The sequence below is a fragment of the Engystomops pustulosus genome, chromosome 4, assembly GCF_040894005.1.
Source record: "Engystomops pustulosus chromosome 4, aEngPut4.maternal, whole genome shotgun sequence".
Taxonomy (NCBI): domain Eukaryota; kingdom Metazoa; phylum Chordata; class Amphibia; order Anura; family Leptodactylidae; genus Engystomops; species Engystomops pustulosus.
In genome coordinates this window covers 196,290,468-196,303,015 of record NC_092414.1, presented here as the reverse complement: position 1 = coordinate 196,303,015, position 12,548 = coordinate 196,290,468, and the positions used below count along the sequence as shown (strand labels likewise).

Sequence of the window (12,548 nt, the reverse complement as noted above, 5' to 3'; positions counted from 1 at the left end):
ATTTTTGGTTTGAAACTGGTGCTTTGCACTGAAACACTTTAGCGCCCCCTTCAGGTGGATAGATCTGAGCTGCATTTACCAGCATAGCCCAGTTAGGAATGATACTATGTTTGGAAAATGCATGATGGATTTCATGACATCATTAATATTTTAGAAATAGTATAGGTTTTTAATTTAGTTGATAAGATTCTGTGCTCCAGGCATCTCAAACCTTCTTCCTGGGCTGTCACTAATATCACATGGATGTCTGTGCCTCACCAGTGGTAAATGTACGTACATGTAGACTACCCACATTCTGACCATTCTTATGCCCTTGCCTCTTAGGCTGCAATGTAACTAATGTGCTAATTTCCTGTTTTTGTAACTTCCTGTTGCAATCTGCTATTTCCTGTTTCTGCAGTTTCCTGTTGCAATCTGATATTTCCTGTTTTTGCAGCTTCATGTTCCTGCTGCAATCTGCTATTTCCTGTTTCTGCAGTTTCCTGCTGCAATCTGCTATTTCCTGTTTCTGCAACGTCCTGCTGCAATCTGCTATTTCCTGTTTCTGCAACGTCCTGCTGCAATCTGCTATTTCCTGTTCATGTAACTTCCTGTCTTTTTTTACAATCTGCTATTTCCTGTTTTCGCAACTTCCTGTTCCAATATGCCATTTCCTTTTTCTGCAACTTGCTGTCGCTGTTGTAATCTGCCATTTCCTGTTTCTGTAACTTTCTGTATCTATGACTCCTAAATGCAATGTGTCTATGAAAAGTTCCTTGTAGGACCTCCTGACCCGGAGATACTTAAGGGGCTTTATCCAGAACTCAGGATCATCTTCCCGACTCATAGACCACACTGCACTGATATTAGCCACATACATATAATGTGATACTAATACTGGCTCCTAAATGTATGTAATGAGCTACTAATATAACTAGAAATTCCAAATTCTGTATTGTGAAGAGGTATGGCCAGGCCTATATACCCAATCTCCAGCTCTATGGCAATATTCCCACATTTCATACCCTCCTGAGGTTTTATCCATGATATTGTATTGAATAAAGCACAATAAAAAGCAAATCCAGCATGTAAATACTGTAACAATACAGACTATGACTAAAAGCACTTGGGTTGTAAATTAACACTCATTATCTATCAATGGGAACCTTATAAAACATGTTAATTACCTCTGTTTATACAATGATGTTCAAATCCAACATCTAATTAACTCACATTATTATATAGTCGAGCTCAAGTTCTTAAAGCCCAAGTGTAATAGTAAATGTGATCGCATCTTCATGTACACTAAATTGCTGATACTCTGTTAACATATTATTAATGAACTGTATAAGTAATTAAGAGTTAAGGATTTAATAAGGAAATCCCTGTGTATTTAGGGAATCCCCACTTTACTTACAACATTTTTTGATGATTACTAATTACCATATTCTTTTTTAGTGGCCCGAGACAATATTTTTTTTCTGCTTTTGGCCACCACTAGGGGGAGCTTTGAAATTGACTTAAATATATAAACAGTATGCAGTTCACTACTCAGCTCCTGCAAGTGAAGTTATAACAGCAGTCTCACCTCCCCCTAAAACAGCAGTCTGGCTGTATATTCTGGACAGTAGTCTGGCTTTTTAGTTTGGATATTCCCCTAAAACAGCAGTCTGGAGTGACCCCTATAACAGCTGCCAGGACCTCCCCCTAAAACAGTAGCCAGGCTGTGTAGTCTGGACCTCTGCCTATAACAGTAGTCTGGCTGTGTAGTCTGGACCTCTGCCTATAACAGTAGTCTGGCTGTGTAGTCTGGACCTCTGCCTATAACAGTAGTCTGGCTGTGTAGTCTGGACCTCTGCCTATAACAATAGTCTGACAATGGGGGTCATTTACTAAGGGCCCGAATCGCGTTTTCCCGACGTGTTACCCGAATATTTCCGATTTGCGCCGATTGTACCTGAATTGCCCCGGGATTGTGTCGCATGCGATCGGATTGTGGCGCATCGGCGCCGGCATGCGCGCGACGGAAATCGGGGGGCGTGGCCGAACGAAAACCCGACGTATTCGGAAAACCGCCGCATTTAAAAACCGAAAAAGTGTCGCTTGGGGACCGCTTACCTTCACCTGGTCCGAGGTGGTGCATTCCGGCGCTTGGAGATGATTTTCAGCGCAGCAGCGCCACCTGGTGGACGGCGGAGGAACTGCCTTCATGAATCCCGGCCGGACCCGAATCCAGAGCAGAGAACGCGCCGCTGGATCGCGAATGGGCCGGGTAAGTAAATTTGCCCCAATGTATTCTGGGTATCTCCTTAAAAAAGAAGTCTGGATGTGTATTCTGGACCATCCCTTAAAACAGTAGTCTGGTTGTGTAGTCTGGACCTCTGCCTATAACAGTAGTCTGGACCTCCCACTTATAACAGTAGTCTGGACCTCCCACCTATAACAGTAGTCTGGACCTCCCACCTATGACAGTAGTCTGGACCTCCCACCTATGACAGTAGTCTGGACCTCCCACCTATGACAGTAGTCTGGACCTCCCACCTATGACAGTAGTCAGGACCTCCCACCTATAACAGTAGTCTGGAGCTCCCACCTATAACAGTAGTCGGGACCTCCCACCTATGACAGTAGTCTGGTTGTGTAGTCTGGAGCTCCCACCTATAACAGTAGTCTGGACCTCCCACCTATGACAGTAGTCTGGACCTCCCACCTATGACAGTAGCCTGGACCTCCCACCTATGACAGTAGCCTGGACCTCCCACCTATGACAGTAGCCTGGACCTCCCACCTATGACAGTAGCCTGGACCTCCCACCTATGACAGTAGCCTGGACCTCTACCTATAACAGTAGTCAGATTTTCCACCTATAACAGTACTGTAGTGTCGACATCTACTTATTACAATAGTCTTGACCTCTACCTATAACAGTAGTCTGGACCTCCCACCTATAACAGTAGTCTGGACCTCCCACCTATAACAGTAGTCTGGACCTCCCACCTATAACAGTAGTCTGGACCTCCCACCTATGACAGTAGTCTGGACCTCCGGCCTATAACAGTAGTCTGGACCTCCCACCTATGACAGTAGTCAGGACCTCCCACCTATAACAGTAGTCTGGATCTCCCACCTATAACAGTAGTCTGGACCTCCCACCTATAACTGTAGTCTGGACCTCCCACCTATGAAAGTAGTCTGGACCTCCCACCTATGACAGTAGTCTGGACCTCCAACCTATAACAGTAGTCTGGACCTCACACCTATGACAGTACCCTGGACCTCACACCTATGACAGTACCCTGGACCTCACACCTATGACAGTACCCTGGACCTCCCACCTATAACAGTACCCTGGACCTCCCACCTATGACAGTAGTCTGGATCTCCCACCTATAACAGTAGTCTGGACCTCCGGCCTATAACAGTAGTCTGGACTTTCCACCTATAACAGTAGTCTGGACCTCTGCCTATAACAGTAGTCTGGACCTCCCACCTATGACAGTAGTCTGGACCTCCCACCTATAACAGTAGTCTGGACCTCTGCCTATAACAGTAGTCTGGACCTCCCGCCTATAACAGTAGTCTGGACCTCCCGCCTATAACAGTAGTCTGGACCTCCCACCTAGGACAGTAGTCTGGACCTCCCACCTATAACAGTAGTCTGGACCTCCCACCTATAACAGTAGTCTGGACCTCCCACCTATAACCGTAGTCTGGACCTCCCACCTATAACCGTAGTCTGGACCTCCCACCTATAACCGTAGTCTTGACCTCCCACCTATGACAGTAGTCTGGACCTCCCACCTATGACAGTAGTCTGGACCTCCCACCTATGACAGTAGTCTGGACCTCCCACCTATGACAGTAGTCTGGACCTCTGCCTATAACAGTAGTCTGGCCCTCCCACCTATAACAGAAGTCTGGCTGTGTAGTCTGGACCTCCCCTATAACACTAGTCTGGTTGTGTAGTCTTGACCTACCCTATAACAGTCGTCTGAGGCTCTGCCTATAACACTAGTCTGGTGGTGTGGTCTGGAGCTCCCTATAACAGTCGTCTGAGCCTCTGTCTATAACATTCGTCCGGTGGTGTGGTCTGGAGCTCCCCTGTAACAGTCGTCTGGTGGTGTGGTCTGGAGCTCCCCTGTAACAGTCGTCTGGTGGTGTAGTCTGGAGCCCCCTGTAACAGTGGTCTGGTGGTGTAGTCTGGAGCCCCCTGTAACAGCCGTCCGGTGGTGTGGTCTGGACCTCTGCCTATACCAGTCATCTGGTGGTGTAGTCTGGAGCCCCCTATAACAGTGGTCTGGTGGTGTGGTCTGGAGCCCCCTATAACAGTCGTCTGGTGGTGTGGTCTGGAGCCCCCTATCACAGTCGTCAGTGTGGTTGTTCAGAGCCCCCTATAACAGTCGTCAGTCTGGTTGTTCGGAGCCGTATAAGAAGACACGGATGTTTCTAAGGACAAAGCTGAGCTGCGGCACCAGTCAGGGCCAAGTGTGTATTGACATCTCTGTGTCGGGGACTGCAGCAATCATCCATCGCTCGATTGACCTTTTGTGATTTGTGAATAGATTATCATCCCATCTCTGCATATGTACTGTACACTGCTAGCACAATATATACTGCCTACCTAAATCTATAAAGTGTTTGTCATAGTTAAAAGTCTATGTACAAGCGAATGTCCTGCCAATAAACTACACAGAATGTGGAACAATCTAATACAATAACACAATAGCTTTATAGGAACACTCCATATACAATGTATCAGGCCTAGTGGTCGGAGGACTACACTGTCCCGGCACTAAGCCGCACAAAGTATATTATTGTTTTCCTGGAGTGTTCCTTTAAGCTTCCTGTAGGTTAATTGATTGGGCCGGGGCCAAGCAGATGCTGAGGCGTTACAGGATAATAGATATCAGTGACAAGGCTGATGGGATGGAAGAAGCTGAATGGATCAGGCTGCTATGAGTCTTGTGGTTGCTATAAAGTACCATAGTTCCTACCATGTAGAGGCAAGTGGGGAGTTCCTAGAAAGTAAGAACAGCCACAGTTTTATCCAGGACCCGGTCCAGGGTAAGGGCGATAGTAGAGACATAGTAGACATAGACAGTGACACGGGAAGGCGGGGGTTGGGGTAAGGACAGAGGGTGGGGGGGATCTTAAGGCTCTTGGGTAACAGAATGGCTCCTCTCACCTTCATCCTCGGACACATCCAGCATCTCGTCCACAGTTTCTGGGAAGCTCATCCTGTGCCTTTCGTGGGCTAGCTGTGGGAGAGACAAAGTCACCAACTGACCCTGACACCCCGCCTAATAATACTCGTGCCTGACAACCACCCCCCTTATATCTAACCATGACCCCCCTTACACCTCAGTCGCTGGATATCGCACCCTAAGGGGGTGATTTGATATTGACAGCGCTCAGCAGATATCTCCAGGCTTTGAGATCAATGATCCGCCGTAGACATCTTCCCAGCAGTGACTTCATGCCGTTTTCCATCAGCCTCAGCCCGCTACTTACAAATGCAGCATCTGAACAACCCCCTACGGCTCATCCATCTGGGAGCTGTGATGTTTTATAAAGCCAGAAGCGGTTCTGTGTGCTTACAAAATACTTAAAGGGGACCTGTCGCATTGAAAGTGGTGACAAATCTGTAACCATCTGCTTGTAGAGCGGGGAGAGCGGAGCAGATTGATATTTAGCTTTGATGGAAAAATACAGGGCGTCTAGTGGGTGGTCCTAAGCAGGGACTGACAGTTATCTATACCTTCCTACAGCGAAGGATGTCAATCATTGAGCAGAACAACCCACTGGACTCCTAAACTCACAGGGGCTTATTTACTTAGAGGCTGGCATCGCACTTTCGATGGTCTGTTCGCCGTTTTTGAGTTTTGCGCAGCTTTGAAAGGTATTTAACAGGGGTCTGCGCTGTGATTGTATCGCACGTACTCGGATTTTGGTGCAGTTGGCTTTCATGCTACAGAAATCGGAGGACGTGCCGTCGGACGATCCGAGTGATTCGGACTGAGCGCGGGATTTAACTTTCAAATTTTGTCGCAAGAAAATGCACCAGGAAGAAGAAGGTGAACTCTGGCGACCTGAGCGGGGAAGTGACACATGCAGGATATCGGGCGCACGATCTTAGTGAATCGCGGTACAATGCATTATCATCGGACAATGCACGTTCGGGGACCTTGCTGGACTGGGCAAGTAAATGTGCCCCACATTGTGGGGAGTACCATAATTTTGGGAAAGTTTCATTATTTTTATTATGCACTGTACCAGCGTCACACAGTAGTATTCTGGACAGTATTTTGCATCAGTATTTGGAAGGTAAAACCAGGAGTGGATTATACAGAGAAAAAAAATATTTTGTTCTGTGTTTATAATACATTTTATCCTACTGTACCTTCAAAATGAAGCAACTGTGTGATAGGTTTTGATTATAGTTGTATTGTTTTGTCTATACTGCTTCTAAACGAAACTAAGCATCTCCATAGTAACAGACAACAAGCAAACTGTGTAGTCTGATCCTATAGGCATTCCCATTTTTCAGGGCTCTTATTCTTGGTTACCATTTCAATGTAAAGGTGGGGGAAGAGTCAAACTGCTCGATCTGACTACACACGGATAGCTTGCAGTCTGTTACCACAGAGATGCATAGATTTGTAGAGAGCTGTAGGCATAGAACTATAGAAAACGGTGTTATTAAGGCACATATTGAAAAATTACGTAATTTTGGGTTTGCGATGGGGGACAGATCCTTAAGCATAATGGTAAATCTCTTTCATGGAATTTTGGTTATCAGAATTATTTCAGGTCCACCTCTTAGACTGATAACTAAATATACGATACCCAGAGTTATTGTGTATGGAGATAACCTCTTTTCCCAGCTGATTCACATATTCTGGAACATGATTATCTCTCTCACAAACAAATCGAGCATGTTCAAATCCAACATGCCCAATCCCTTTCTTCCACCAATATCTGCCATTGAGGAAAGATGGGATGACCCATCGGCCAGTATTGTAAAGGGCGTCTCTTCCCTACCTCCCCTTATATTACTCACCTGGATGTGTGGTCCATCTGTCACCAGACTGAGAACATCTGTCACAGAGATGTATCCTAGTCGCTTTGCAATGGCCAACGGCGTGATCCCGTTCTGCAGAGGCGATAGGGCACGGGAGGATGCAACGGGGCAATGGGGAAAAGAATGAGGCATGAGAGGCCGAGAAGAGGCAGATGATGGGTGATGAGGCAAGACAGGTGACAGGAACAGGAAAAGAAATAAAAAAAAGCAAAAAAAAAAAACAGGACGGGGTGATAAAATATAACGAGAGTCAAAAACTGACAGGGCACAAGAGGTCAGGACAACAGAGCAAGAAGACGTTTCCTAAGACATTGGACAAGACATTGTGACAGAAGAAGTCAAGAAGCAACTGGGGGCTCTTACCAGGCTAGCCTGATTGGGGCAGGCTCCATTCTTCAGTAGGAGGGTGACAATGTCAGTGTGGCCCTGCTGGGCAGCCTGGTGGAGAGGGGTGAACCCCAACTAAGAACAAAGAACGCATATTACCCTCATCATCCAAGGTAGACCTTCACTGGTCATCAAGCTATCGATTTATGTGACCTTAAAACTTTGGACAACCACTTTAATAACAATTATAATCTGCTTTACACAGATGGGCACTTGGCTTTTTCTTTCTAAGCCCCACAGTTGCTGTGATATCAGTCCCAGTATCTGACCATTATTATCCTCTCTACTGCCTGAGAGGAGGAGCTGGAACAGAGGATAAGGGGGAGTGTTTGATAATCTCAGAGTTTCAGTATTGGAGAAGATTAGCATAACACAAGCCTCCGCCTTCTCTGCTCCGGCGCCTCCTCTCTGACAGCGGAGAGGATTACAATGGTAAGATACTGGGACTGATATCTCAACAACCGTGGGGGCTAGAACTAAAATTCAAAGTGATCCATAATTTGTGAAGCACCCTCTTTATGATGGTATGTTCATCACTGCCTCGTGTGTGAGCAGGTGAACGGTCATCTTTCTAAGGATATGTTTTATCTCCCGTTTAAGGGTGTCTTATAATGCAAAAAGCTCACCTTGGTGGTTGCGTTCACGTTGGCCTGATGCTGCAGGAGAAACTTTACTATCTTGATGTTCCCGTAGTGACAGGCGACATGAAGTGGAGTGAACCCCATCTAAGAGAAAGGTCTAGTGAGTGAATGTAACTCCCAACTAGGTGCTGGTCATTGTACATATAAGGGTACAAGGTGGGACCGATCCATTCTACAGGAAGTGATGGTCTGTGTGGAGAATCCATACAACACCCCAAAGTCACCCCCGAGTTTAGTATAATTTACCCGTGTCTCGGCGCTCTCTGCGGCATCATGGGACACCAGGATTTCTGCTACATTGAGGTGACCTTCCTGACAGGCCAAATGGAGGGGAGTTAGGGAGCTCTGCGAACAGCAAGATATTGCAGCATGAAATAAAGTGATTGTCAGCAGAAAACTAAACCTACTAAACCAGCAAAAATCTCAGTTTTTCTGGTTTATGTTAAAAAAAAATTCTCTTTTTTCATGGCTGTAGAATAACCTCGGCCTGGCCGTCCTCACCTTGTTCCCTAGGTGCACATTTCCCTGCTTGCTTAGTAGCAATGTCACCATATCCACGTGTCCCTCCTGTGCAGCGAGGTGGAGGGGGGTGACACCCTGCAGGGACTGCGCATTACAAGTGGCACCAAACTGCAGCAGAGCTCGGGCTGTGTCCACAGATCGCTGTTTTACCGCCATATGCAGCGGAGTGTATCCATTCTGTAACACAAGACAGACTCAGTCAGGTTTAGGTTTTGGACAGAATCAGTCTCCTTCCCCCTCTGGAAATAAGACCATGAAAGGTGATTCAATTTCATAACTTTTCACTTCATTATATTTAATGTCAACATATATAGTATATAAGCAGGAGTACCTATATGTTCAGGATAAGAGTAGAAGTAATGTGCAGTGCTCATATATACAGGAAAGTAGTAGCATAACTAAGTAGTACCAATATGTGCAGGATGGGAGTAGTAGTAATGTAAAGTGCTTGTATATACAGTATAGGAGTAGAAGTATTAAGTAGTATGAAAATATGCAGGATAGGAGTAGTAGTACTGTGTTGTGTCCATACATACAGGATAGGAGTAGTAGTACTGTGCTGTGTCCAGATATAAGGTATATAAGTAGTAATGCTAAGTAGTGCCAATATATGCAGGATAGGAATAGTGTGTGTTCATATATACAGGATAAGAGTAGTAGTACTGTGCAGTGCCCTTATATACCAGAGAGGAGTAGTAGTACGGTGCTGTGCCCATATATACAGGATAAGAGTAGTAGTACTGTGCAGTGCCCATATATACAGGATAAGAGTAGTAGTACTGTGCAGTGCCCTTATATACCAGAGAGGAGTAGTAGTACTGTGTTGTGTTCATATATACAGGTTAGGAGTAGTAGTACTGTGCTGTGCTCATATATACAGGATAGGAGTAGTAGTACTGTGCTGTGTCCATATATACAGGATAGGAGTAGTAGTACTGTGCTGTGCCCATATATACAGGATAAGAGTAGTAGTACTGTGCAGTGCCCTTATATACCAGAGAGGAGTAGTAGTACTGTGTTGTGTTCATATATACAGGTTAGGAGGAGTAGTACTGTGCTGTGCCCATACATACTGGATATGAGTAGTAGAACTGTGCTGTGCCAATATTTATAGGATAAGAGTAAGAGTACTGTGCTGTGCCTTATATACAGGTATGTAGTACTGTGTGTGCCAAGGTATACAGGATAGAGGTAATAGTACTGTACTGCGCCCATACAAACAGGGTATGTGGAGTACGGCTGTGCTGTGCCCATATATACAGAATATAAGTAGTAAGGCTAAGTAGTGCCAACATCTGCAGGATAGGAGTAGTAGTACTGTTCATAAAAAAGAGTAGTAGTATTAAGTTGTACAAAAATAGGAATTGTGGTACTAGGAATTCATAATACATGCAGAATAATAGTTGTAGTACTTTGCTGTGCCCTTATATCCAGGATACAAGTAGTAGTACTGTGCTGTATTCAGATATATAGGATGTGTCCATACATACAGGATATGAGTACAGTTCTGTGCCCGTATAAACAAGGTAGAAGTTTTAGTACTGTGCTGTGCCCACAGGTGTGGTAGTACTGGATGTGCAAAAAAATATAGGATAGGATAGCACTGTACTGCATCCATAGAAAAAGGTTATGTGTAGTATATGTGTCCATATATACAGGAGAGGAGTAGTAGTACCGTGCTGTGCCCATATATCCAGGAGAGGAGTTGTAGTGCTGTACCCATATATACAAGATGGGAGTAGTAGTACTGTGCTGTACCCATATATACAGAATAGGAGGAGTAGTGCTGTACCCATATATACAGAATAGGAGGAGTAGTACTGTGCTGTACCCATATATACAGTATAGGAGTAGTAGTACGGAGCCCATATATACAGGATCGGAGTACGATGCTGTGTCCCAATATAAAGGAAAGGAGTAGTACTGTGCTGTGCCCATATATGCAGGATAGGGGTTGTAGTACTGTTCTGTGCTCATATATACAGGATAGGAGTAGTAGTACTGTGCTGTGCCCATATATACAGGATAGGAGTAGTAGTACTGTTCTGTGCTCATATATACAGGATAGGAGTAGTAGTACTGTGCTGGGTCCATATATGCAGGATAGGGGTAGTAATACTGTGCTGTTCCCATATATGCAGGATAGGGGTAGTAGTAATGTGCTGTGTTCATATATACAGTATAGGAGTAGTAGTAGTATTGTGCTGTGCCCATATATGCAGGATAGGGGTAGTAGTACTCTGCTGTGCTCATATATACAGTATAGGTGTAGTAGTAGTGCTGTGCCCATATATGCAGGATAGGGGTAGTAGTACTGTGCTGTGCCCATATATACAGGGTATGAGTAGTAGTACTGTGCTGTGCTCATATGTACAAGATAGGAGTAGTAGTACTGTGCTGTGCACATATATGCAGAATTGGGGTAGTAGTGCTGTGCTGTACCTATATATACAGGATAGGAGTAGTAGTATTGTGCTGTACCCATAAAACCTGGTTAAGAGTAGTAGTATTAGGTATTATCAATATATAGTAGTCCTGTCTAGCAGTGCCACTAGATGGCACCATACGATGTAAGTCAAAGTCGGATGTAGATGGAAATCTATACAATGATGCCCCTTGGAGCAGGAGCAGCTGCTTCATTCTGTGTGACCTTAGTGTCCGCACACCATTAGGTTGGGCCTTGTGCTTAATATCCTGATAGATAATGTGGATATAACATAACTGCCCATGAGGAATAAGTTACTGTGGCATCTTGAGCAGCTATCAGTTATCTGACATCCATTATATCACTAAGGTTCTCCATGACATGTGAATGGTCATCCCGACTCACCAGTTCATTGCTCCTACATATAAACAGTATATACAGTATATACATATATACAGTATACGTGGTGTGTGTACTCACCCGAGCAGTGCAGTGTGGAGACGCACCCTTATTGAGTAGAAGGCGGACAATGTTGAGGTGATTGTGATACACGGCTACATGAAGAGGGGTCAAACCAGTCTGTGATATAAAGTGAAAGACAAGGAGTAAAATAATGACCAATGGGTATCAAACAATAAGGGACTATAGAATATATATATATATATCATTCTATGTATTTCAGTATAGAGTAATCTCTAGAGCTCCCTCTACTGGTGACCACATGCAGCCAGTATTTCGTCTTTTATATCTAACTCTATGTAGCAGATTTGGGGCTTTGTACTGGAAAACTTCAAAATCCAAATCAGGTCTATGAAAAATGTATTAGTGATATGTCACATGAACAAAATACCAGTATAACAATATTGGAGGTACTGAATAATAAGTCACACGTAACATGTACCGGAGCCCTAACCTAGAGCTAAGGGTCATTATATGTATGTATATGGCCCTGCGACACTATGACAATATTTGGAGGGTCACCTTGCCGGCGCTGTTGGAGTGCGCTCCCCTCTCCAGCAGAAGTTCTGCAATCTGGATCTTCCCGTATTTTGCAGCCACATGAAGAGGCGTGAAACCTTTCTGAGGTGAGAGAAGAAAAAGGTAAGCAAAGAGCAATGCTTCAAAATGACAATGAGGTCAATAAAGACAATTTATGCAAAGGGGAAAAAAGCGACTCAGCAGAGATATATTCAGCGGGGAAAAGTGACAGCACAGGGAGGAGGGGGTTTATATAATCTGGAGAAGGTGCAGCTATTGTTACTACACTATTGTACTCTATAGCTGAGGCACTATATAAGGGTGCACTCTCTAGTTGGGGATGCACTAGATGCACTCTATTTGGGGCACTATATTACGATGTACTCTCTTGTTGGGGCACTCTCTAGTTGGGGCACTATATAAGGATGCACTCTCTAGTTGGGGCACTATATAAGGATGCAATGTCTAGTTGGGGCACTATATTAGGATGCACTGTCTAGTTGGCGCACTATATAAGGATGCACTCTCTAGTTGG

General features: G+C 44.8%; 1 protein-coding gene across 2 annotated transcripts in view; it reads right to left on the bottom strand.

The window, feature by feature from the left end:
• The window catches only part of ANK1 (ankyrin 1), a 197,051-nt gene that overhangs the window by 52,133 nt on the left and 132,370 nt on the right, over positions 1-12,548 (bottom strand). The window contains exons 16-24 of one of the 2 annotated variants that reach the window (XM_072149293.1): positions 12,017-12,115; positions 11,516-11,614; positions 8,590-8,787; positions 8,335-8,433; positions 8,074-8,172; positions 7,424-7,522; positions 7,040-7,132; positions 5,165-5,237; positions 4,974-4,997 (exon numbers count right to left, since the gene is read on the bottom strand). In XM_072149293.1, coding sequence (XP_072005394.1) covers positions 4,974-4,997; positions 5,165-5,237; positions 7,040-7,132; positions 7,424-7,522; positions 8,074-8,172; positions 8,335-8,433; positions 8,590-8,787; positions 11,516-11,614; positions 12,017-12,115 — 883 coding nt within the window. The remainder of the gene's footprint in view (positions 1-4,973; positions 4,998-5,164; positions 5,238-7,039; positions 7,133-7,423; positions 7,523-8,073; positions 8,173-8,334; positions 8,434-8,589; positions 8,788-11,515; positions 11,615-12,016; positions 12,116-12,548) is intronic. The other variant, XM_072149294.1, reaches the window with a different exon arrangement.